Here is a 27,541-nt window from a genome sequence, read left to right on the forward strand (position 1 = left end):
AACATGTCTCCATAAAGTTCACTATATACCACTCTTCTCAACTCCTTTAAAACGAACTTTCTCTACATATATTCTTGACCCACACGACTCCTAACCATCTCACTCCATAATTCTTTACACATCTCAAGTTGCCACTATCCAAACCTTCCTTTCAATCTTTTCATTCTCACGTTCCTTAGACCCACATCATCCCTTACCCACTTTCACTTACTTTTACATCACTCAATTTCGCGAATAAATCACTCACCACGTCTCACCAAAACTTGCACCATGCCTCAATCAGCTCATCAATATTCTTTTTCTTTTTCCACTTCTCAGCACAACCACATATAGCTCATCTCCTCCAACCAAACTCATACTCACCATAAGGTGCCACTCACCACCCCATAAGATTGGGTAACTTACGTATCAAGACCAACTTACATGTAAAACAATGCATAAAGAAGTAAAATAACAACTTTGAATTAAACATAATATGCAACGAATGTCAAAAGATAAGCATATGACCTAAAACAGGGGTCACTAGATCGAGTACGGCCACTCGATCGAGTAAGGGACTTACTCGATCGAGTAGGTGAAGATCAGAAGCACGTAAAAAAAATCACCAGGGCTACTCGATCGAGTAACTAACGTACTCGATCGAGTTCCCCATTACTCGATCGAGTACCAAAGCTACTCGATCGAGTACCCCAATTCTCAAGATCAGTTTTGAAGTAAACGGTCATAACTCACTAATTTCTTGGTTGTTATGAGCGTGTGACCTATCGTTAGAATCGTAAAAGGACAAGCTATCACCTCCATTTGGAATCACATCAAAATCATTTATGCATCTCAAGTTATAACAGTTTAAAGACAACCTCTTTATAATCGAAAAACACAACTACTTGATTTTACTTCCAAACAACTTAAACAACAACCAAGCAAACAAAACCAGTCCAAAACTCATAAAACCAGTATTCATAATCATATGTTACTATTTTCAAAAGCCAAGCAACAACATTAATCATGCACATAGATTATTTAACTTGTCAATCACGATTTACCACATGCTTTTATTTTATAACTTTACGTACACAATAACATAATATACAAAATAAAATCCCCTATTCACATGTTACAAACATTGCCATATTATTAAAATCCATTACCCACATAAACATGTTCCACACATGAATTTCATATTTTTATGCAATTACTTACTTAATCTCTTCCAACCAATTCATTCATTACACCTACACACTTCTTACCACATATGCACATGAACAATAGTGGACAAGTACATAAACTTATCATGCAACCTTATGCAAACCAAATATACGTATACGACACAACATTCCTATGCACATGTTATTATTATGCCACATTATGAATTATCCATCCTGCAACATCATCATTCATCACATATTATCACATATGAACTACTTCCTTTTTCTACCACATCATTCATCATTCTCATATACTTTTCCTACAATTCAAAACAACATTGTAAACCAATTATTATTCTTTCAATCAATAGTTTGCGAAATCACATCATCACCATCTTTTCTACACATTCCCCATTCTTCACATACATACATCCACCGATTCATGCCACACATCACCATATAGGTACACAATTCACAAGATAAACACATAGCGATCCCGACTCATATCCCATGGTGACCGATTCAAAATTGTAGGGCGAGTTCGCGACTTTAGGACGTCTCCCACGCCTTTGCATTAGCTCCTACAACCTTTAGCCCGGGTTCATTTTAATTGACTTCCTATATTCATTAAATTCATTGGTTACAGGTTTCAGGATCGTCTCTCTAATACCATTTTGTAACACCCTCACACTCCAAGTGCCTTACCAGGACCACTCAGGTATAAGGATGCCACCATCTCGGTTACCCGAGGCATGATATTCATAAGACAATAACGAAACAACTTTAAAAGTAAATAAAGTTTAAAGTGATTACATAGCAATTCCAAACTGATAAAAAGAAATACAAGATTCTCAGACGGTCTACTAATAAAACTATCAAAGCTATAAAACATCGTCTGACACAGCGGAAGAATTCTAACTGCCACGTGATGACTCATCCCAGCTATCCCATACGCGTCATATCATACCTGCTCAATAACTGTTCACCACCCCCCGAATGGATCACCACAGCAGTTTTTAAAACATTTAAACGGGGTCAGTACTAATCACAAAATTTATATAATCCAACAACACAACAAACAACACAGCTCAAACGGTCACACACACACAATCACACCACTCCCATCAATCTCCGTCAACGACTGTCCACTGGACCAGCCCTGCCTGTGGGGGACCGCAGCCGTTCCCACCTAAGCCCCGCTCATCATACCGAGCGATAACCCTGTCCCATTAATGTGCACATCCCCTTCCGTGGCGGGTTCCACGAAGGGCGAAACTAGGTCGTGAAGCCACTCCCGCAAGTGACTCCACTCAGCCGAGAACGCATCTCGAGAACCAGAGACAAACAATCACATCCACAATCACAACCGTCACAAAACAATTACGATATTAAACAATCAATCTCAACACATCAACAATCATCCCATTATGGGACTAATACTGAGTAGGAAATAATCCTACTTGGAAAGCACAACCATCAGACGGTATCAACAGTTGTATCAAAAAGCCTCTTCTACAAAACCTCCTCCTATCATACAAACACATAAACACTACCAAATCACAATCTACACAAAACCCCCAAATCCCCATATTAGGGTTTAACCAACTTAAAGGAAAAACAATAAAAAAGGTACATAGATCTTACCCTCGACCAATGTTTTCAGGATCGGGATTCTACTTTGGATCGATAGGAAGGGTAGGATCGAATCGGTAGAATCGGATCGTAGAATCGCAAGATTCTACAAACTCACTAAATATAATTTTTTATTTGGTAAAAACATATAATTGAAAATAAAAACACTTATTTATTAATATTTATTCATAAAATATTGGTAATTAATGATTTTAGTATCATTGTGCGAACAACTTACACGAAATTTGGGTTTTACGGTGTCATTATATAAAAATATATATTAATTTTTTTATTATGGAATCGGATCGTAGGATTGTAAAATCGTAGGATTGTATTATGATCCCATCTCTAGAAATTTTTAAATTAATAGGATCGTAAGATTCTACAACTATGATAGAATCGTAGTATCCAGGATCGGTCAAGCATTTTTGGATCGTAAAATCGTAGAATCGTTGGATGGAATCGCGATTCTGACAACACTGCCCTCGACGCAAGGATCTCAACGGTATAACAAACGATGAAAACCGACCTTCCAAACTCCGGAATTTGCTAACAATGCGATTAAAGGGATGAACGTACTTGCTTTCTCTCTTTGACAGTAATTTAGGTTTTGAAAAGTGTTTAGAATGATGACGGAAAAGATTATATACCTTAATCGCATAATTAACAAAACCCGAGAAATAACTCCCTGTAAACCGGCTACTCGATCGAGTAGCTAAGGTACTCGATCGAGTGCCCCCTTACTCGATCGAGTATCTACGTTACTCGATCGAGTACCCAACAGGTCAGAAACTATTTTAAAACGCAACACACCCTTACTCGACAGAGTAAGGCCTACTCGATAGAGTACCCAGAGACTCATAAAACCGTAGTATTACACTTTTGACCAGAACCTTGAACAGTTGTAGCCGACTGGTTACCCGCCTTTACTCCACTTGCCTGATTTCCATTACCCACATTTTGCCTCTAATATGAACCATTCCCATACTCCTTTTTATTGAGGTACTGATTGTACATGTTGCTGTTGTAGTTACTTCTTTGATGATTCCCTGAATTGCTTCTATAACTGGACTGAGGAGTCTTGGAACCACCATCTCCTTTGCCATTATTGTAATTATTTCTTCCCCCTGATTTGCATTCGGCTCTTACATGCCCGAACTTCCCACAACCAAAGCATTGACGCTTCTGGATGAAGCCTTGGCCGCGGCCTCCACTGACCCCACGGCCGTATGTAACACCCCGGCTCAAACTGGGTCGGGAGCAGTTACTTATGATAGCTCACCAGATTGTGTACATGGCCCACATATCAACACGGGTCCTTTATAGTGCATTTTAGTCCTCCCTCGTGGGCATCCCGGAAACCTTCCCAGGAGGTCACCCATCCTAAGACTACTCCCAGCCAAGCACGCTTAACTTTGGAATTCTTTCGCATGGATGACCATAAAAAAAAGTGTACTTTGTTGATATGAGTAGTACATTCAATCCCTTTAAGCACTAGTCATTTCAGCCTATCACTGGACCTCTTCAATTAATGTGGGGTGTTACAATCATCCCCACTTGAAGAAAGCAGCGTCCTCATTGCGCCTAGGAGCATAACCGCTAACCCATAATCCTCCCCCGCTAGGTCGGTGATCATGCAGAAACATGGACCACATAACCTGACCAAAGGCCTGCAGATCGCCACACGGTCGCAGGGTTGCTCTGATACCAGTTGTAACACCCCGGCCCAAACTGGGCCAGGAGCGGTTATGATAGCTCAGAAGACTGTGTTTATGGCCCAAAGCTCAACACGGGTCCTTTATAGCGCATTTTTGTCCTCACTCATGCGAATATCGGAAACCTTCACAAGAGGTCACATATCCTACGACAACTCCCTGCCAAGCACGCTTAACTTGGGAGTTCTTTCGCATGGTTGACCATAAAAGAAAGTGCATTTTGTTTATATGAGTAGTACATTCAATACCTTTAAGCACTAGTCATTTAAGCATATCACTGGACTTCTTCAATTAACGTGGGGTGTTACACCGTAGCTCCCACTATTACCTCCACAGCTGCCCTGCCCGGCCCTATCAGTGAAATAGGCCCGAAACTGGTTATGCTTCTTACTCCTACCTGCTCCTTCACTAACCATCTCGGCCTTCCTCTTCTCCCCCTTTACTTTCTTCTCCTTCTTTATCATATCTGCTATCCTCTCCGCATGACCAGCTCGCTAGTAAACCTATTCCAGAGTGGTTGGCTAACCAGCAACTAGCCTCTTATTTATGCTCACAATCAATCCCTTCTCAAACCTCATCGTCGGCATCTCTTCATTGAAGTTCAGGTCCGCTACATACTCTGACAACTCCATAAATCGTTTATGATAAGTCTCTACCGTCATGTCATCTGTCATCTTAAAAGAATCGAACTATGCCCTCATCTTGCTCCTGATATGTTCGGGAACAAATGTAGCTTGCAGAATCTTCTTAAATCCTGTCCACTTCACGTACGGGTTGTTATTATTAGCACTAGCTTCTCTTATGGCCTCGTTACTGCGAGTCAACCACAACCTAGCTTTTCCTTTTAAGTAGAATGCAGCTTGATCCACTTGCATCTCCGCAGGACAACTCATTAGCTCGAATATGTTGTCAAACTCGCTACACCAGTTTCCTAGTAGTGATGGTTCACCCAAGCCATCATACTTCGTTGGATTGTGTCTTGCACTAGCAGAACTCATTGTTGCAGGATCTTGGGTCGAACTCTTAGCCTTTAGTGCAGCAGTCAAGGCTTCATTCGTAGCGATCAGTCGGTCTATCTCTTCTTTGGACATTGTAATAGGGACATATTTCTTTGGAGGCATTATGTGATTCTATTAAGAATTATAAGACAAGGAATAGGCATTTACTTATTGGAAATATTTAAAATATATTATATATATACTACTACTAATTGAAGACTTTAAAAGAAATGATAAGGATAAATCCCTACATCAACAATAAACTACTCAGTCGGGTTTATTTCACCCCGAACTGAGATAAATAATCTGGAAATGAGCCCTCCTTAGAGCACAAATTTCAGTCCTCAATCACTTTTATCCACTCTAACATTCACTTTATCATACACTAAACTTACTACTTGGCTTAGGGGCACACATTCCGTATGTTATATTCACAATACAGTACACAAAAGAATTCAAGGGCTCACTTGCACATTAACATGTTAAATAAACAATCAATAGTCACTAATAAACATGTTATCATGCAAATGAAGTATATCTTTTCCTTTTTATTTGGCATATTTCATGGAAACTTGGCATTGGGCACTTTACATTTATTTCTCTGAACCTTACGGTTCTACACCCTCCACGGGTAATTTCCTTTTTGCCATTAAGGCAAAATTTTATCATATTGTACCTTCACCTTTCATTAGTTACATAAGCATACAAAATAATACATAAAAGCATCCACACTAACTACCCACTCTCATTTACTCTCCCCGAGGTGCCGGTTCAAAACTAGAAGGGCCATAACCCGAATTAAAGACGTCTCCTAACTCGAGCTAAGGGGGCTCCTAATAGTTTCAACCCGGTGTTCATTTTACTTAGACACATCCTAGGTTCATTTAATTCATTTAATCTATGCCCTAGGACCGTCGCTCTGATACCACTTTGTAACAACCCCACTTATCCAAGAGCCTTGAACTAGGCATCTCATATAAAAGATGGTGTTACCATCTCAGTTACCTGGGGCAAATAGCATAGAAACTCCGAATCAAAGGTACTTTAAAAAATAAAATAATGAATGGTAAGCATAATTGTCCGCATTGGACTTATAATACTCGTGGCCTAAACGTGCCAATAAAATAAATAATGAACTAGTTTAAATAATTTACAAACCAATAAGTGAGTCCACTAGTAAAAAACATGTTTAAGTTGAAAATTAGGTGATGACACGATTCCATCACACTCGTCCCATCCCCAGCAATCATCCAGAAACAACTATACCTGTATTAATCTATTCCCCATAACGGAAACAAACATATAAGACACACAACAATCAAAACAAGTCAACCTCATGATCTATAATAAATAAAAGGACAACATGTGAATAATATAAAATAGACAGTGAAATAAATATGAAGTCACAATGCCACTGTCTCAACAATAAGTCACAAGTAGTCTGTTGCCAAGGCTCTCAGCCCAAGCTCAACCACACCATATGGACTAGCCACGCCAGGTCCAGGGCCAACTCCGAACACAATGCCCTGCCTGTCCTATCCAAACCAATGTCCACGACTCTTCAACATCCCCGTGCCTCGCCTATCCAAAACACAACCGTTCTCACAACCACGTTGCCAATATAACACTAGTGCCAATAACTATAACCAATAACAATATAAATACCAATCATAAGATCTTTCCACAATGCCAAGTTCCATTTGATAAGTGAACAATAACGGAATACAAGCCAGTGTAAAATGCAACAAGATAAAATTCCAATCTAACATAAATAAGGCCAACTAGACATAATAAATTTCAATGACACAATAGTCACACAATCTCATGGCCTAAGGCCCATACAATGATCAACAACTCAATTATTCAACACTTAAGCAACTAAACCATTAACCAAGACAATTAGCATATCATAAAACCCCGCAAGTAGATGTTGAGTAGCTAGCCTACCTTTGTGCAATTCCAAGCTTAGCAAATCATAAGCACTAGAACGCTTCCTCAACAAAACCGTCACCTAAACAAAACAAGTAATATACAATTACTAACTAGTCTAAATAAATTTAGTATAAAAGTTAATTAACTATGAAACTGAAGTGGTCAGCCCCAGCTTAGCCGATCATCCCTGACTTAGTAAAGATAAATGCAAGAATGTGGAAATAAATGAATAAATGAAACATATTTTTCATAGGTCCTCAACAGGTCAACAACAACCAAGTATCAATTTACTATCTGCTACTGAGTGGCTTGTCTTCAACATCTCGCTATCACCCTTACCAAACTACCCATATCCACAAGGTGTCACACGGGTTCAGCCTAGGCAGCCACAAGAGCCCCCTTTTTCGTCCAAAACACCCACCAACAGCCTTACAACACCACCACCATACTCACCCACATTAACCACCCTACACAACCTTACAAGGCAGCAGCAATAGCGAGCCAAAGCCCAGCCATACACGGCTTAAATGTGTGTTGGACAGTTGTAACACCCTGATACACCAAGGTGCCTTACCAAGATCACCCTAGCATATCAAGGTACTACCATCTCGGTTGCCCGAGGTTAAGTATATCAAATAGAACATCCAAGAATGTTTATTAAAAGATAACAAACTATTTATCAAAGATACAACTGAAAGTCTAACCAAAACTGTCTACAACGAAACAACCAAAAAGAGTAAAGTATAACTGTCAGCAGAAACTAGCTAAGCGATCGGTGATGACTCGACCCCCATCCAAACCCGCAAGCTATCCACAGCCATACCTGCTCAATCAACTGCTCACCATCCCCGAATTGATCACCACAGTTTTGAAAACAATAACGGGGTTAGTCAACTGCATAATCAAGATAAGGATTCACAACACAAACAATATTACCAATCCAATTTTAATATCATTCTCCAAACTCCATTAGTAATCAATAACTAACTACACACCTAAGTCTGTAGCCGTGCCAGGTTACCCATCGCAACAGGTAACCCTCACCGCCAGTGAGGAACCGCAACCGTTCCCACCTAAGCCCTGCTCATCACAACGAGCGCACCCAGATCATTAATGTGCACATCTCCCTTGTAATAGGAGCCACAAGAGGAGAACATGGGTTTGTAACCATCTCCCGAACATGGTCCCATTACAACAATACCAATCACAATATTACTCAACCAATCTCAATCCAATGCAACATATTAATCAATCAATCACAAACATTCTGAAATTAATTACGCAATCGACTGAGTAGGGAAACCCTACCTTATTTGCAAATCTGAATCAACAACAATAAGGTTGCTAGGATTGTTCTTTAACCAACTCATCACCTAGCAAGAATCACAACAATACAATATCAAAAACCATACTAATCAACTTTACCCCCATCATCAATTTTCAAAAGTTCGTTATAAGTTCGTTATTTGTGGGCCCATCTTTGGTGCGCCTCTTCCCCAACACCATATATCATATAATTGGTCTATTTGGCATTTACTTTTGTCCGGACCAGTATTTTATCTTCGAGCAGACAGCGAGTTGTCGTAGTATTTTATGTTCAAGTCGACTGTGAACTGTCACAATATTTTATCTTCAAGCAGACTGCGAGCTGTAGCAGTATTTTATCTTCAAGTAGACTGTGAGCCGTCATAATATTTTATCTCCTAGCAAGGATCTTCCAGTAAGTACTTCGCTTGCAGCAACGAGCGGATTTCCGACGGTGTTTCGACATGCCTCCATCAATACCCTATTATTTTCCCAGCGAGAGTTCATGACAGCCGATTGTACTTCCCGATAGATAAAGTTCGCTTGAGACCGATGCAAGCAGATCTCCCCAGCAGTTTTTATCGACGTTCTGCTGTCCACAATTTTATTCCTTTCGAGAAGGAAGTCTCATGTATGATTTCTTCTTATGGCTGGCGAGCTTCCTTACGTAGTCTAATGGACTTTAAACGACCCTCCCCGATAGTCGACAGACTCTTAAATGTTCCCGACGACAGGTCATTGGCTCAGACCCTTTGAGCCGCCTCGCGTCGCCATAGTCGTCAGGTTGTAATCTTCGAATGACCTGATGGCTATACTTTGACTTTTGCCTTGTCCAAGCCTCAGTCAAAGTGGGGGCTCTGTAGATACTTCATTTCTGCACCTCCCGCAAGCCACCCGGTGATGATTAGGCCGCATGTTTGGTATACGGAATGATTTATGACAGTTCGTAAGTTTATCGTCAAGTGATAGCTCAAATACTTGTGTCTACCCCTTGGTTATCATCTACGCGCTGATACAGTCATTTTGACAGTAATTAGAGTTCATTTGGAGTTCGGGTCAAAAACTGCTTCATTTTCTAATAAACCGTTTAAAATGACGATTCGGAATGTTCTAGAATATTCCGGATATTTTTTATTCCATAATTTAAATTTATATTCTTTTGGTAAAATATATCCCAAAAATTTTATTTGAAGGAATAAGGAAGTTGAGATCTACCGCAATTCCATAAAAGAAACGCAAAAATCTTTCTTCCGCAGGAGGAAACCTTTGGGGAAAGGACGCAGCAGCTGCTGCGCCTCTTCCAAGAGTTGCAGTAGCTGCTGCGCCTCTTCCCCAACTCTTTTCTGCGTATTTTCATATTTTTTTCGAGATTTGTTTCAAAAGTTTGAGTCATTCCATAATTCCTCCATGTGATTAGTATAAATAGGGACCTCCGTTCCACATATTTCTCACGCGAGTGTCCGCCCTTCTCTTCTCCCTTTGCATTCTAAGACCGTGCTCTAAGCTTAATGACGTCTACGTGCTTGATCAATCGACCACGTAAGCTCGGATCCTTTTGAGTACCAGTCACGTTGCATGACCGACCAATTTGACTAACTACACCTCAATTAATCAATCAATCAATTTAATCTAAATCCTCTTACTAGAGCACTTTCTTCATACATTCGATTCGAGCAATCACTAAACGTTAACTTAGTTAATCTCGTTTCGTCAAACATGTAAGTCTGAGGGTGTAAATTCCATCTTTTATTATTGTATTTGATTTTTGTACTAATTAATGTAAGATTTACGTCAAAAGTATACTTAAAACCGATTTCTAAAACCCTTTTGTTAAACTGTTTTTACGAATTAACAGTTGGCAGACATCAAGAAGAAACGCAGCAACTGCTGCGCCTCTGTGCCTCTTCCAGAGGCTGCCGCAGTTTCTGCTTTTCTTCTTCTTCGTCGCCTATCTGTTAATCCATCCTCGTTTGATTTCTTTTTCTTATTTTCTTCTCTTTTATTCGTATATAATAATTTTAACACGTATTCTTAATAATTATCGCCTTTAATTCCGACTTAAATCCCTTATAATCGATATTTGCGGGTTTTCGTCATCAAATCAAACCCGGATTTTTAGAGACTCGATTTGTTCATATCAAGTTTCTGAAGTTCGACTTTGTACATATTTTTACCGTTTATTTCCAGTTTGTCTAATTCGTTTCCGTTTCTATAAATAATCCTAGTTAATCTGTAATTAGTTTTAATTCGTATTAATTCGTTCTAATTCGTTTTAATTCATTTTTATCGCTTTCATGACAATTTCATATGTAAAATAATCTGCTAAATCACTTTTATCCAAGTCAAATATCCATAATCAACCATTAAATACACCAACGAATGTAAATAACCCGCAGTTCTGACTTCATTGCCAGAACTCACCTCAGGAACAGACGTAGTGACCACTGCACCTCTTCCAAGAGACGCAGCATTGTTGCGCCTATTCCGGGTTAAGTTCTGTCTTTGAACTTACATTCTTGCTTAGACCTAATTCATTAGTTTACGTATTAAATTGACTATTAATTGTAATATCACCCTTAATCTGTCCGTATTTTCTAACCTAATTTATTTTCTCATGTTTTCCTCAAATTATCCGTCTTAAATATATTTTTGACGTAAGTCAATTAATTCAATGTAATTATTGTAATTTTAATTATCGCAATTTATTTATTTATCGTATTATATATGATTTATTTACTTGTTTTCACATGTAATTAATTCTAAACCCTACTTCGACATTAATGAGTGCTAAATTATATGTCAACCGACTTAGTTAATTTTCACATGCTAGGACTAAAATGATGGATGTTGCATTGCATGCATATAATTAACAACATATCGAGTACAAACGATTTCCCTAATCATTAGTAGAGGCCGCTATTGAGGCGGGCGGTATTAGGTGTTCAATAAATGAGCTTCCTAATACATACACTCACCCCTTACTCCAGATCTATGTGAACATCCGTGTTCATTGGCATCTACGAGAGTCATTCTAGACATAGAATGCTAAGGGTAATGAGTTCTTAGTGTCTATGTCACTACTTTGTGTCTTGACATGACGCGAACTATTCGAATGGTTCCAATTTCCCATAAAAATTGGTGGCGACTCCACAAATGCAAACGCTTGTCCCAAGCGCCCCCGTGGCCCATGTCCACATAACCACAAATTGATTAACAAAGCATTAGAGACTTACCAACAAAACCGGTACGAAAAGACGGAAGAGTAGGCTCACAATCGATCAATTAGCCTTGGGAGTGGTTGATTAGAGGAGTGATGAACGTAGTTTAGGTTTTTATAAAATGAATTAGAAACTGTTAATAAGAAATATATATAATCTCTAATCACCTTATTCAAACTGCGGAAATTAATCCCGTCAGACCGGGTACTCGGTCGAGTACCTGGGGTAGTCGGTCAAGTATCTCACAACTCGGCCGAGTGTTCCCAAACTAGTAGCCTGTTTAAAAATACTTGACAGCCTACTCGACCGAGTATGGGCTACTCGACCGAGTAAGCTAAGACCACAAAACCATAGTATTACAGTTTTCCCTTCTTAAAACGAACTTCGTCCCCGAAATCTATACTATACCCAAAACAACATGCAAAACAAAACTATTAAACTCAAAAGACACCAACAAAACCCAACTCAAAAGACACCAATAAAACCCAACTATAACCAACTATGTTCACACAAACCGAAACGCAACCATACCGACCTCAAAACTACCCCAAAACACACATGCGACCATCTTCTACCCCCCTTAAAAGACAACGGTTACAACCCCGTAACCAAACATACCTGCTCAAATAGGTGTCGGTAGCGTTCCCTCATAGCCTCCACCGGCTCCCAAGTGGCTTCCTCCACGTTATTAATTAAATTATAGCACCTTTAGGAAGACGGTTTCACCATTCCTTGTCTTGCGCACCTTACGATCCAATATCTCTTTTGGTACCTCCGCATAAGTTAGAGCTTCATCCAACTCAATATTCTCAACTTCAAGCACATGTGACGGATCACTCAATATTTTCGAAGTTGTGACACATTGAACACATTGTGCACCCGATCAAGAGCTGGTGGTAAAGCTAGCCGATAAACTACTTCACCTACCCAAGACAAAATCTCATAAGGACCTATGAATTTCTAACTCAACTTCTCTTTCTTGCCAAACCTCGTAACGCCCCGCATAGGTGACACTTCCAAGAGAACCTTGTCACCCACTGCAAACTCTATGTATTTGCGATATAGATCTGCATAACTCTTTTGCCGATCTTGAGCTACTTTCATTTTCTGTCGAATCAAGTGCACTTGCTCAACCATATCTTGTACCATTTGTGGTCCCAAAACCACAGCTTCAGCGTTATCATTCCAACACATCGGACTCCTATACTTCTTTGCGTACAACATCTCAAAAGATGCCATCCCAATTGCTCGAGTGATGGCTATTGTTGTATAAAAACTCTATCAGATCTAGTCTATCCTCCCAACTCCCACCAAACTCCATAGCACAAGCTCGCAGCATATCCTCTAAAGTCTTGATAGTCCATTCCGTTTGACCATCTGTTGTAGGATGAAATGTCGTTCTCATCTTTAAGGTAGTCCCCATCAATTCCTACAACTCTTGCCAAAACCGTGATATAAACCTCAAATCTCGATCCGACACGATATCCTTTGTACCCTGTGTAACCGTACCACATGCTTTCTGTACCCAAAGAGCCAACTGAATCATACTCCATGTATCCTTCATCGGAATAAAATGAGCTGACTTTGTCAAACGGTCGACGATCACCCAAATCATGTTGTTACCATGCTGATTCCTTGGTAACTCCACGATGAAATCCATAAAAATCGATTCCCATTTCCGTTCCGGTACCTCAAGTGACTGAATCTTACCTTGTGGTCTCTATTGCTCTCCCTTTATCCTCTGTCAAATCAAACACCTAGCCACGAACTCTGTAATATCTTTTTTCATACCGGGCCACCAAAATGTCTTCTTCAAGTCTTTATAGAGCTTGTCTCCACCCGGATGTACCGAATAAGGAGTACAATGAGCCTCCGTCATGATCAACTTCTTCAAGTCAATGTCACTAGGTACACACCACCTCCCATCAAAGCGAACTCTCCCATCTGTATGGATAGAAAATCTCGAAACTGTGCCATCTCCTACTCTTGTCTTCCATTCCTGAATCTTGGGATCAAGTTCTTGTTTCCTCTTTATGTCATCATATAGTTCAGGCTCGATAGTCAAAGCATCGTTGGCATATCCCTTGCAAATCATATGAATCCCCATCTTAGTCATCTCATCCCTCAGTTTCATTAGTGACATGGCCGTGCTTAGCGAATGCACACTCTTTCTACTGAAAACATCCCCTTTCCCTCGTGATAGACGATCTCCATATCATAGTCCCCAATCAGCTCCATCCACCGTCTCTGACGCATGTTCAACTCCTTCTGAGTATAAATGTACAACTCTTATGATCTGAAAATCCCTTAAAGGTTGCCCCATACAGGTAGTGCCGCCATTTTGAGCAAATACAACCGCGCCCAGCTCCAAGTCATGAGTAGGATAGTTTTCCTCATACGGCTTTAACTGCCTTGAAGCATAGGCAATGACCTTCCTATTCTACATCAAAACACAACCCAACCCATTCTTCGAAGCATTGGTATAAACCTCAAAGTTCTCACTTCCCTTAGGCAAGGCTAGAATGGGAGTTGTAGTCAAATGCTCCTTTAATGTTTGGAACGCCGTCTCACAAATCTCATCCCAACGAAATCGGGTCTCTTTTCTCATCAATGCTATCATATGTCTAGCGATTTTAGAGAAATCCTTCACGAACCTCCTGTAGTAGCCAGCTAAACCAAGGAAACTCTGGACCTCAGTAACATTCTTCGGTGCTTCCTAGTTTGACACCGCCTCGATCTTAGTAGGATCCACCGATAGACCCTCTTTTGAAATCACATGTCTCAGAAAAGCCACTTTTTCAAACCAAAACTCACACTAGGATAACTTTGCATATAGCTGATTATCTCGCAAGGTTGGTAGTACCAACCTCAGATGCTCCTCGTGTGCTTCCTTAGTCTTAGAATAGAACAAGATGTCATCAATGAAAACCACCACAAACCTATCTAGAAACGAACTAAAGATTATGTTCATGAGATCCATGAATACTGCCGGTGCATTAGTCAATTCAAAAGGCATCACTACATACTCATAGTGACCATACCGCGATCGGGAAGCTGTCTTAGGAATGTCCTCATCTGCAATCTTCAGCTGGTGATAACCCCATCTTAGATCAATCTTGGAGAACACCCCAGCTCTAGTCAACTGGCAAAAAAATATCATTAATCCTCGGCAAAGGACACCTGTTCTCCACGGTAACATGGTTTAGCTCTTTGTAATCGATGTAAACCTCATACTACCGTCCTTCTTCTTCATAAATAGAACTTGTGCACCCCAAGGCGATGCACTAGGTCAAATGTATCCCTTATCCAACAACCCGTTCAGCTGTTTCTTCAACTCTACAAATTCCTTTGGTCGCATACGGTACGGAGCGTTAGATATAGGTCCCGTCCCCAGTTTAAGCTCAACACTTAAGTCAATGTCCGTCGTAGGAGGTAATCCTGGTATCTCCTGCGGAAAGACATCGCCGAACTCACTAACCACTGGTATCTCTACTGATGATGGCTCCTCTACTCGAGTATCCCTCACATGACAAAGGACTAACGGACACATCTTCCTCACACATGAATTCAAAGTAATCACTGAAATCAACTTCATCTTGGGCTTTACAATAAACCCTCTATATGACACCTTGACTCCCTTAGGACCCTTTAAAAGCACTTTCTTTTTATGACAGTCTCTCTTGACCCCATACTTACCCGACCTATCCATCCCGATGATGACCTCAAACCCATCTATAGGAAACTCAAGCAGATTAACCGGTACATCCACTTGCCCAACTACCATAGACACTTCCCTATACAACTTGATACATGACACTAACACTCCCGATGGTATAAGCACATTATCTTTCACCTACTCATAAATCCCCAAACCTATAGATAAGGCACGACCCCTAGACACAAATGAGTAGGTTTCCTCTGAATCAAACAAAATCAAAGACGACGTATTATTAACAAGAAAAGTACCGGTGACCACATGAGCATCCTCCTCAGCCTCCTGCTTGCTCATCATAAAGAGTTTACCATTATTTTTCTGACCTCCACCCTGGACCATGGTCGTTGAAGTAGTAGGCTTAGCCACCGAGTTCTAAGTCACACTGTTGGTCAGACGCTGATAAGACCATCCATTATTGTGGTTGTAGCCGCTATTGTTGTTGCCTTGGCCTCCTTGGTTGTTCAATGACCCAGCTGGCCTATTACTTGCCAAACTCTACCTCGTGTTTGAGAGTAATTCCCCTGATATGATCTCGGAAAGCCTCCTCCCCCCTTGTAGCGCTCATACACTCAAATCATTTGTGACCCGTCCCACCACAGTTGAAGCATTGAAGATTGGAGTTCTCACTAGTACTCCGACCGCCTCTTCCCCATGCGCGAGATCCCCCGCCATAGCTAGACCCTCCTGGAAAGGTTCTAGCTTGGTTTTGGTTACCCTTCTTGTGGCTTGACTGATAGCCACCCTCACTCTCAGCCTTTCTCATCTCAGATCCCTTTTCTTTGGCCTCCTTGGCCATATCCATCAACCTCTCAGCGTGCCCCGCTCTTGCATAAACATCTTTCAGATCCGAGATTACCGCGGACGGTAGCTTTTCCATGATCTTCAGTCCTAACCCTCTCTCAAAACTAAGTGCCAAACTCCATTGACTCAGTTGCATGTCCTCCACATAGCGTGACAGATCAATAAACCTATGGTAGTACTCAGTGACGGTCATGTTAACGGCCAAAGAAAAGGAATCAAACTCAGCCCTCAACTTTGCACGGATGTACTCCGAACGAAGTGATCCCTCATTGCCCTCTTGAACCCTGCCCATGGAATTGTAGGTTGGACCAGATTCCTATAGTATGCCCGAGCTCCTTTGCAACAAAATATGTTGCATTGTGATTCATTTTTAAGCCAAAAGGAACAGTCCAAGGAACGATTCACAATTGAATGCATTTCATCGCTTTTTGAAGTGTCGTTACAGCAAGCCTAACTTCCAAGCTCTATATCTCAAGTTTTACTCATGAAAATATGATGATTCTTATGTCATTGGAAAGCTTGAGATCTTAGGCAAACCATGGATTTTGAATCACGTCCATATCAGGTAAATAGCTTGAGTTATGGCCGATGCAAACAGACTACGCATTATTGGACAGCCCATGACCTATGTGAGCTAAACGTTGAATAACTCAAGATTTACTCCATATTTTAGGGTGATTCTTTTTTGAGGTGAAAGTAACTTCATTAGCTTTCCAATGAGCTATCATAGGCCTTAAAATTCATCCGGAGCTAAGAGATATGGCTTCTAAAAGATGCGTCTAAATTCCTGAGTTGTTCTCCAACCCGGTTTTGGTCCTTCTCCAAAATCGAGGTCTACCATGAAATTCGTCTAAGAAGTAATGTCTCCAACCGCCCTATTTCACATCTTTGGTGAGTTTAGGACATTTTTGTTAGGATCTTTTATCTCCAAGGGTTACCATTCAGAAATTATTTGAAGAACTAAAGCAAAGGTACCAGGGGACCCGGTTTTGAACAATGAGCAAAATGTCGCTATCAATCTTTCCTCTTTTGATCCAACAAAGCTCAAGAAACTTTTAGGACTGCAAAAGAGCCTTACACGGTTCTCCAAGGCCTCCAATCAGTCCATATAATCATAAATAAGAAGTTGAGCTAACAAACAAGGAAGATTGGACTATTAGTTTATTTTAGCTTTTATTTGATTTATGTCATTTTCTATTTCAGCATTGTGTAAGTACCTTGGCTGCCGTTTTTATGCCCTTTAGCTACTCATTTTGTAGCCCTTAGATGTAACTTGTAATCAAGGGTCAAGATTGTAAGCCTTGGTCTATATAAACCAAGCTAGGCACATGAGAACTTCAGATTTGAGTGAATTAAAATATGAGTTTGAAACTGAAGTTTTCAATCAATTTTCTTCTTTCTTAGTGCAGAAAACCCCTCATTACTTAGTGTTTGAGGCGGAATTAACTCTTGCTTCGTGATCTTGAGCTTAATTCCAAGGCTTAAACCTGCTTCGTGATCTAGTTTAAGTCATATCCCGGTTACTTGTTCTTGTTTTCGTGTCAAAACAGTCCCAAACTTTCCGTTTTCTTTGCTTTCAGTCCTTGAGAAGATTGTTATTTGAATGTTTACTTCATAAGCATTTAAGTTACAAACCTATTTTCCATTATCGTCATTCAAGCTAATCGTTTCAATTGTGTTGTTTGTCATGTCCCAAATCAGATTAGTTGAGTATTAAATCGTGCACACTTGAGTCTTTTATCTTCTTAATCCTTAAACCATTTAGTTAGTCTTTGTTTTGAGTCCAAATCAGTCCATTTGTTGAGTCTAATTCCAACAAATTCAAATTCTGTTTTCGAGTCTTATTTGTCCAGAAATCTAGTCCTAGTAGTTTTATTCCATCCTTCCCTCTCGTTGTGCCACCAAACCCCAGCCTCATCCCTTAGGTAGAACGCAGCCTGTTCTACCATCATCTCTGTCGGACACTGAACCAATTCCAACACACTCTCCATCTCCCGATGCCAGTTGTCAAGCAGCTTAGGCTCACCAGTGCCCTCATAAGTGGTAGGGTGAAAGCGAGAAATGGTGGTGCTCAGATAGGATGCATCCACCGGTTTCCCATCCTTTTTCCCCATATTTTTGAGCGCCAGCATGAGTACTTCTTGCTGCTTAATCATTCTAGCAACCTCTTTAAGGCTCATCTCTAAGGCTTGAAGGTACACAGCTGACCTCTTTAGCAGCATCTTGGACTGATATAACCAAGAAAAACGTAACACATAGCCTATGGCTTAAAACAAATATCACATCTGCCAAAGAGGTACTTGGCCGAGTACCTGAGTTACTCGACCGAGAACGAGCTACTCGGTCGAGTATGTTGACTACTCGGCCGAGTACTCCGACTCTAGTAGCCGATCAAAAATACACATAAAGCACACTCGGTCGAGTACCTTACGTACTCGGCCAAGTACGCCCCACTCGGTCGAGTATCGCCCCTACTCAGCCGAGTGGTCATATTCCAGTAGCTACTGCCAAAACCACAACCCCCATAGCTCGGTCGAGTGATTGGTTACCCAGCCGAGTACCCTCTTCTCGGTCGAGTACCTGCCCAGCTCGACCGAATCATGCCAAAAACGATCTACCCTTCAACTTAGCAACATACATATAGGTATACAACTTCCTAAATATGTTACTATCAGTCAAAAGCAAAGTAATAACACTCAAACATGCCTCATTCCATTTATATAACATCAATTCATCTATTCTCCATATTAATCCAATTCACATAACCATCCAACCCGATTATAAGATATATACTCAAGACATACAATGACTCCCCTTGACACCCCGTAGTGATCGGCTCAAAGTTGTAAGGTCCAAATTGCGGCCTTAGGACATCTCCCAAGCCTTTGCAGTAGCTCCAAACAACTCCTACCCCAGTTCATTTTAGTTAGACACCCTATGTTCATTTTGTTCATTGGTTTTAGGTTCCAAAATCGTCACTCTGATACCACTTTGTAACATCCTCATACACCAAGGTGCCTTACCAAGACTACCCTTGCATATCAAGGTGCTACCATCTCGGTTGCCCGAGGTCAAGTATGTCAAATAGACCATCCAATAACGTTTATTAAAAGATAACAAACTGTTTATCAAAGATAAAACTGAAAGTCTAATCAAAACTCTTTACAACGAAACAACCAAAAAGACTAAAGTATAACTGTCAGCGGAAACTAGCTATGCGATCGGTGATGACTTGACCCCCATCCAAACCCGCAAGTTATCCACAGCCATAGCTGCTCAATTAACTGTTCACCATCCCCGAATGGATCACCACAGTTTTGAAAACAATAACGGCGTCACCTAACTGCAAAATTAAGATAAGGATTCACAACACAAATAATACAACCAATCCAATTGTAATATTATTCTCCAAACTCCATTAGTAATCAATAACCGACTACACACCTAAGTGTGTAGCCCTACCAGGTTATCCATCGCAATAGGTAACCCTCACCACCAGTGGGGGGCCGCAACCGTCCCACCTAAGTCATGCTTATCGCAACGAGCGCACCCAGTTCATTAATTTGCATATGCCCCTTGTGACGGGAACCACAAAGGCGAACATGGAGCTGGAACCATCTCCCGAACATGGTCCCATCACAATAATACCAATCACAATATTACTCAACCAATCTCAATCCAATGCAGCATATTAATCAATCAATCATAAACATTCTCAAATTAATTACGCAATCGACTGAGTAGGAAAACCTTATCTTATTCGCAAATCTGAATCAACAACAATAAGGATGCTAGAATTGTTCTTTTACGAACTCGTCACCTAGCAAGAATCACAACAGTACAATATCACAAACCATACTAATCAACCTTTACCCCCATCCTAATCAATTAGGGCAAACCCTAAAAGACAACCACAAATTGATTAACAAAGCAATAGAGACTTAACAATGAAACCGGTTCGAAAAGACCGAAGTGTAGACTCACGATCGATTAATTAGCCTTGGGAGTGATTAGGGTGATTATAGGAGTGATGAACGTAGTTTAGGTTTTTATAAAATGAACTAAAATATGTTAATACGAAAAAAAAAAAAAATATATATATATATATATATATATATATATATATATATATATATATAAAATCTATAATCACCTTAATTAAACCGCGAAAATTAATCATGTCAGACCTGGTACTTGGTCGAGTACCAGGGGTACTCGGCCGAGTACGATCTACTCGGCCGAGTATCTCACAACTCGGCAGAGTGTTCCCAAACCAGTAGCCTATTTAAAAACACTCGACTACCTACTCGACCGAATAAGCTAAAACGAGAAAACCGTAGTATTACAACCGCCCTCCAACACAACCCCTTACCACCCATACAACCATGTATAAGACGTTCTTAAGACGAGGTGTAAGATAGTATAACAATTTAACACAACAACTAATGTAGTCCTATGGTTCATATAAAATGATTATGGCCAACCACCCTTTCCCATGGTCAGTCACTACCACATAAAACCGTCTCAACAATATATAATTAAGACCCCCAATTTCCAATTCTAGGGTTACTAGAAATAAAGGCATAAAGCATACTAATTAAGCTACTTAATCAAATTAAAGAGGTTAGGACGAGTTTACTTACGATCTAGGATGAAAACAAGATAGAAAATCGTCTCACAATCAACTCAAAATCCCTCTTTTCGTTCTTCGTATTCGTCCGTCGCCTCTCGTCTGATCTCTCTGATTTTTTTTTGTTTAATGTTATAAGTGTAAGAAGGTGTAATATGTGAGTATATATATGTTGGGTATTGGGCTATAACTTAATCGGCCCATACCGATGTTTGTTACTATGTTTTTGTTTCTCTTTTTTTTTTTTCTTTTCTAAAACCGTCACTAATTACCCATCTCAACTTTATAAATCCCGTCTCATAATTATATATATAAAATATAAAATTCTAATTAAACTTTATAAAATTACGGGAAATTATGGGTAGTACAGTTAAGACCGATTTTATGCTAATGCTTTGAATGTGGTTTACATGTCTTGGAGTATTTACCATTATGTTGGTAATATTCCTTGTCAGGTTCGGATTTGCAAGCTTGACATGAATAATTTGTAAATAAAATGTTTACAGTGTGTATGCTTAACCTTTTCATCACCGTACTCGTGTTAAATCGACATGGCATATATATTAGCCAAGGATGACATATGATTTGGTCAAGATAAATATGAAAATAAAATGAATTAAAACAGAAAGAAATATGTTTGATATGAGCAACCAAGGATGATTTTGGCAATGGTCAAAAGGTTGCAAAAGGTTTAGAAAACAAATAGTAAAAACCATGAAAGAAAAGAAAGAAAAGATGATGAAATGTTGCAGGAATGATGAACTCAAACACGTTTGAGTTCTAACCTGTGAAGCCAGAAGGGGCGCGAGTCCATTTGCATGGCCAATAGCTTATATATCAGGCCAAAACTCAGTTTTGGCTCGATCTTTCCATGTTTTAGCTAGATCGTGTTATGCATTGTTCATGTTTATAAAGTCATAAAAACAATAAAAACATGAAGTGAAAAGTTTGTTACACCCTCATACTTATATGTTCGGTTGCTTGACGAGAATCGATAAAGTGTTAAACTCGTGAGTCGGAAAACCCGTTTTAAAAACCAATTTTGTAACAAGAGTATTGCTTTGCTTTAATGTTGATTGAGTGTAGTTGATCGAAGTGGTCGGTTAAGTGTTTTTAATGCACGATGACCGTACCAAACAAAATATGTATGGCTCGTGTTTTGGATCTGTAGGTCCAAAACACGTGTTGGTTCTTGACTTAGGAAGTCGAGTCTAGAAGTTTAAGGGAGAGGCGAGGGGCGGACACTCGCGTACCCTAGAGAGGTGTACATGAGGGGGTGTTTATAGAGAAATGGGGGTTTTATTGTGTTGGTTGAGTTTGCTTGCTGGTTAAGTTGTAGGCCACTAAGTGTGCGGTCGTGTAGGCGAGTGAAAGGGGCGCCTTGTCCTTTTCGCCAATTTAGATTTTCATCTTTGTTCTATCCTAGGTTTTGGTGGGTTATAATTTCTGTTTGCTTAGCCGTGTAAGCTTACTTTTGGGTGTTATTTGGACTGGGTATTTTGTGTTTGACTCGGGTTTGATTTGTGTTGAGTCGGTATTTGAAATTCGTGTCGGCTTTGGTTCCAAAGTTGGATTTTACTCTAATTAGTGACATACAGATGCTGTCGACGTGCATAAAACATTATATGTATTTTTAAAATGTTTTGAAATGTTTTTCATTCTCGAAATCGGTTTTCAAAATAAATTTTCCGATGCGTTGTCATACAAATTGTCGATTAGACGCAGCGATTTCTAGAACATGTTATAGTCCGATAATCATCGGTTGTTTGTTGGTAACCTGCAGATACCATGTATCTACACACCTTTAACCAATGGTTGAGTAGAATAACTAAACAATTGAAATGAAAATATAATAAATGACACATACGGAAGAATAATAAATACAACATAATAATAAACTGTAAAGTTATCCCCGTCCGCAGACCGAGGCAAACCATACTCCGTTATCCCACCAACTCTGCCCGGGGTATACAATAGAAAGTCATACCAATCTGCAATTGAGGTAAGCCATACTCCGTCATCCCGCCAACTCCTGGTCCGGAGTATACAATAATCATCCTACTCCGAGACTAAGGAATACCAATAAGATCAAGATCATCTACAATAGGTACAACAACATAATCAATACCAAAGGATAATATATATTCCAACATCAATTATTCTCAATAATCATCATAAGAGCATATGCATATTAATTCATCTAATAAAACCGTCTGGCAATTTATTAACTCATCTTAAGATGCCAATTATTCAACATACATGTAACAATTCAAGACAACAACAATTGAAGGCATAAAGATTGAGTAGTTATCCTACCTTTCAAGAAAATATTCCAAATAATATAAGCAATTACATCAATTAGAAGACACCCACCACAAATCCTTCATGAAGATTCGGCGTGTAAAGATCAATAATGCTCCTTAGTCGCGCCTCTTCCCTTCTCTATATTAAATTAGAGTTTTTGTGAATGTTGTAATATCAAAACTATCTATAACGTATATATGAAGGGTATATATAGGCATAGGGTCGAGTTAGATCAGTTTAGGGTTAATATAATAATATTGGAATCAATTAAGGAAAGAGTGAAATTAGGAAAGTAATTAACGCCTAGCTGACTCAGCAAGTTCAGCTTTGTGCACCGAATTTTAAACAGTTGCTATTTCTTCGTTACTTATCATAATAAAACTTGTGAGCATGTGTTGGAAAGTTAAGACAATAATATTTCACCTCAAATTTGAATCACCCTCATCGGAGCTTTATGACTCTAGATATTACAGTTTGAAAATGCCTCTAAAACAAGTGATTAGATTTTCAAGTATGAGACATTTGCTCAAGCTTCCTATTAGTCTTTCATAATTTACTTGTACTTAGACATACATGAAGGGTCCTATAACTATGAAATATGAGGGGTATTACAGTTTTCCCTCCTTAAAATAAATTTCGTCCTCGAAGTTCACGCATACTACATACCACTCAAAACCCACTTAAAACCGACACCATGCAAGCCATCAAAATGCTATTGTCACTAACCCATATTATGACATTACTTACGTATGTCACATAACTATACATACATAATTAACTTCACTAGTATGACAAACATACAACTCCAAATAAGCTTTTTCTAGGGTTCTAGTGAAAGTTGATGTAGCAGGGGACTTAACTACTTCAGTCATGCTGAACTCTCCATATCATGGTAAAACTACACAAAGAATTATATATGAATGGTTGCCACATTACTGTCATTGCTGTAGAAAGTTGGGACATACAAAAGAGCATTGTAAGTTTACGAATATAAATAACAAATTGGATGAGAAATCAAAAGCTACACAAGGGGCTAAGGAGTATAGACCAGCCCATAATCTAACTGGTAAACCCTTGAACATCTCTGGAGCAACATACTCAGGAAGCCATGTTCTAGGCCACTCTCCTCCCGTATTAGGGTCTGAAACTTCAACTGAGATAGTAGGTGAAAGCTGAGAATGTCATGGGCTAGGCTCCGCCTCACCAGTCTTAGTGGAGCTTTCTTCACCTAATGAAAAGGAGGAAGGCTCAGGATGTAATGTGACATGTCAAATTTGCACTGAGAGTGTGAGACAAACCAGTTTTAACTTAGGTGGGACTATGGTAATAGAAGAGGTAAGGCATGAGCAAGATGGCTATGGAGTTCCTATACTGAACACATATTCTATGCTGCAAGAGGATGAGGGTACACTGGGATCTGATACTATGGTAGTTACTAAAGCAGAGGGACCACCTGATCCAGGTACAAATGATAGCGTCCTATTGGAATATTAGAGGCTTTGATGACCCAATAAAGCAGCATGAAGTTAGAGGTTATTTGTCTTAAAATAAAATAGAAATGTTTTGGGCTTCTAGAAGTTATATCAAATAATTCTACCGCTGTCATTAGGACTTTTTCATCTTATAAAGTTTTGAAAATTACTCTGATCATTACAATGGTAGAATTTTTTTTTTTAAATACTAAAATGGTCACACTACTCTCTTCCAGAATACATGATAAACTAATACATGTGAAAATCTTGCATCATATCATAAATAAAATTGTTCACCCCACTTTCATCTATGGGACTAATGATGGTGGGCAAAGGGAGAGGCTATGGGATGAGCTTAGGAGCTTAGCCAATACAGTTACAACTTAGAATATGGCTTTTATCAATGTTTGTTGGACTGCTAATTAGATGACATACAAAGCTTTGGTTGTGAGCATACTTGGCCAAATAAGAAAGATGTTGTTTGGTCTAAGTTGGATAGGATGTCAATTAATCTTCTCTGGTTAGTTGATTACCCTAATACTCAGTTGACTGTGCGTCCATCTGGCATATCAGATCATTCACCATTATTGGTTGGGATTCAAGAGAATTATAAAATGAGGAGGAGATTCAGCTATTTGAATTATTGGGTGGAATATGAGGGTTATGATAATACAGTTCTACAAGCATGGAGCATCCCTGTTAAAGGGAATGTAATGTTTAGATTATTCTCTAAACTAAAAAATGTTAGGAAAGCATGATTGAATTACATAAGAAGCACTTTACAAAGCTATCTCAAAAAGTTCAACAAGCTTAGAAGGCTCTGAAAGCATGTCAGGTTTAGATTCAACTGGCTCTACTAGATTCTCACCTTTTGGCTCTGGAGAAAGCATTGTTGAAAACTTATTTGAAATTAAAGGGCACTGAAAGAAGTTCTTTATTGTAGAGAGCTAAGATCCAAAATATTCAATATAATAATGCTCCCACAAGCTACTTCTTCTTAAGGATAGCAGCTAGAATACACCAAAGTCTTATTGGGAAAATTAAAGATAGGCAAGGTAATGTTCTTGAGGGAATCCATGAGGTTAATGCAGCTTTTATAGAGTACTATCATTGGTTGATGGGAAATAAAGAAGATACAATTGCACTAGATTCAGGAACAATGGAGGGTTCAAAGGTTCAGGAGGCTGATTAGCCTGCTTTATGTAGAACTGTAGAAGAAGGAGAGATTAAAATTGCTCTTTTTTCGATAGATTCAACCAAGAGCCCAAGCCAAGATGGATTTTCATCATAATTATTTAAGCACTCCTGGGTTGTTATTAAGCAGAATTTCTGTAATCCAGTCCAAGATTTCTTCAAAAAAGGAACAATGTAAAAACAGGCTAACACAACTCTATTTGCATTGATTTCTTAGAAGCCTGTGGTTTCTAGAACAATGGACTATATGCTAATTGCTTGCTGCATGGTCTTCTATAAGACAATTAACAAAATCTTAGGTGAAAGGCTCAAACCTTTGCTGCATAATATTATGGAGAAGGAACAGGGAGCTTTTGTGCAAGGGAGAAATATGTCCGAAAATATAATGCTCACACAATCCATGGTAAAAGGTTATGGACAGCAAGGTGTCTCACCAACATGCCTCATAAAGGTGGATATCAAGAAAGCTTTTAACTCTTTGCAATGAGAATTTATAGGCCAGATGCTACAGGCTTTCAACTTTCCAGTGCAACTTCAGAAGTGGATATTGGATTGTATCACTTCAACCTGGTTTAGCATTAAGATTAATAGAGATACTGCAAGTTTTTTCAAGGGAGAAAGTGGGTTAAAATAGGGTTATCCTCTCTCTCCCTTTATTTTTTTTTAAGTATGGAGGTGTTGTCTAGGCTCCTTAGGGGAATACATAAGGAATCTCAGGTCTCATATCATCCTAAGCGTGGAAGAATGGGTCTTAATCATCTCATATTTGCTAATAATTTGATGATATTTACTCGAGGAGACCTACCATCTGTGAAAGCAAGTTACTCAAACATTGACCAAATTTGCGAAGTTATCTAGGCTGCAAGCTAACCCTGACAAGACCAATATTTACTTGTGTGAAGTAAGGGATGAGTTTAAGCAGTTAATACTATGTGGTACTGGGTATATTGAGGGAGATTTTTCATTTAGATAACCTGGTGTACCACAAAATGCAGGAAAGCTCAATAAAGAGATGTTTGGAGACTTGTTAGCCAAGGTTCAACATGCTCTGAATCATTGGTCCACTTACAAAATCTCTTATACAGGGAAGATTAGTCTCATATATAATGTCACTTTTAGATTAGAACAATTTTGGTGTTCTACCTTATTAATTACAAAGGGGATCATCAAAATGATAACAAAATTCTGTAGAAACTTTCTCTGGAACTCTGAGGAGGGATAGAGGAAACTCATATGGAAGAGTTGGACTTCTAGTTGTGCACCTTATCAGGAAAGAAGTTTCCAGATTAAGGAGGTATTATATAACACCCCGATTTATTTAAGACCCTTTACTAGGCATTCCTAGAAAATTAAAGTGTTACTAACTTAGTTGCCAGAGGCAGTGATTACAAAGGTAAACGAAACCACAGTACTTTAAATAAATATAACGTTTAAATGGCCTTATCACATTGTTCCAAAATAAATAACTGTAATTAATTAA

The 27,541-nt window shown here is 39.3% G+C and overlaps 1 protein-coding gene across 1 annotated transcript; it reads right to left on the bottom strand.

Moving 5' to 3' along the window:
- Positions 1-15,234: 15,234 nt before the first annotated feature.
- Positions 15,235-15,999, bottom strand: LOC141629696 (uncharacterized). The gene is made up of 2 exons (XM_074442666.1): positions 15,819-15,999; positions 15,235-15,722 (listed from the first exon to the last, which is right to left on the bottom strand). Exons 1-2 carry the CDS (start codon positions 15,997-15,999, stop codon positions 15,235-15,237), a joined length of 669 nt encoding a protein of 222 aa, XP_074298767.1.
- Between the last annotated feature and the right edge of the window lie 11,542 nt (positions 16,000-27,541).

The sequence above is a fragment of the Silene latifolia genome, chromosome Y (assembly GCF_048544455.1).
Source record: "Silene latifolia isolate original U9 population chromosome Y, ASM4854445v1, whole genome shotgun sequence".
NCBI lineage: Eukaryota > Viridiplantae > Streptophyta > Magnoliopsida > Caryophyllales > Caryophyllaceae > Silene > Silene latifolia.

Bases quoted from the DNA above. Each gene is read 5' to 3' on its own strand.
- LOC141629696 (XM_074442666.1), bottom strand. From the start codon at position 15,999: ATGGTCCAGGGTGGAGGTCAGAAAAATAATGGTAAACTCTTTATGATG. The intron at 15,723-15,818 runs GTTTGGGGATTT...TGTCTATGGTAG, and splicing joins GGGTCGTGCCTTATCTATAG to TTGGGCAAGTGGATGTACCG.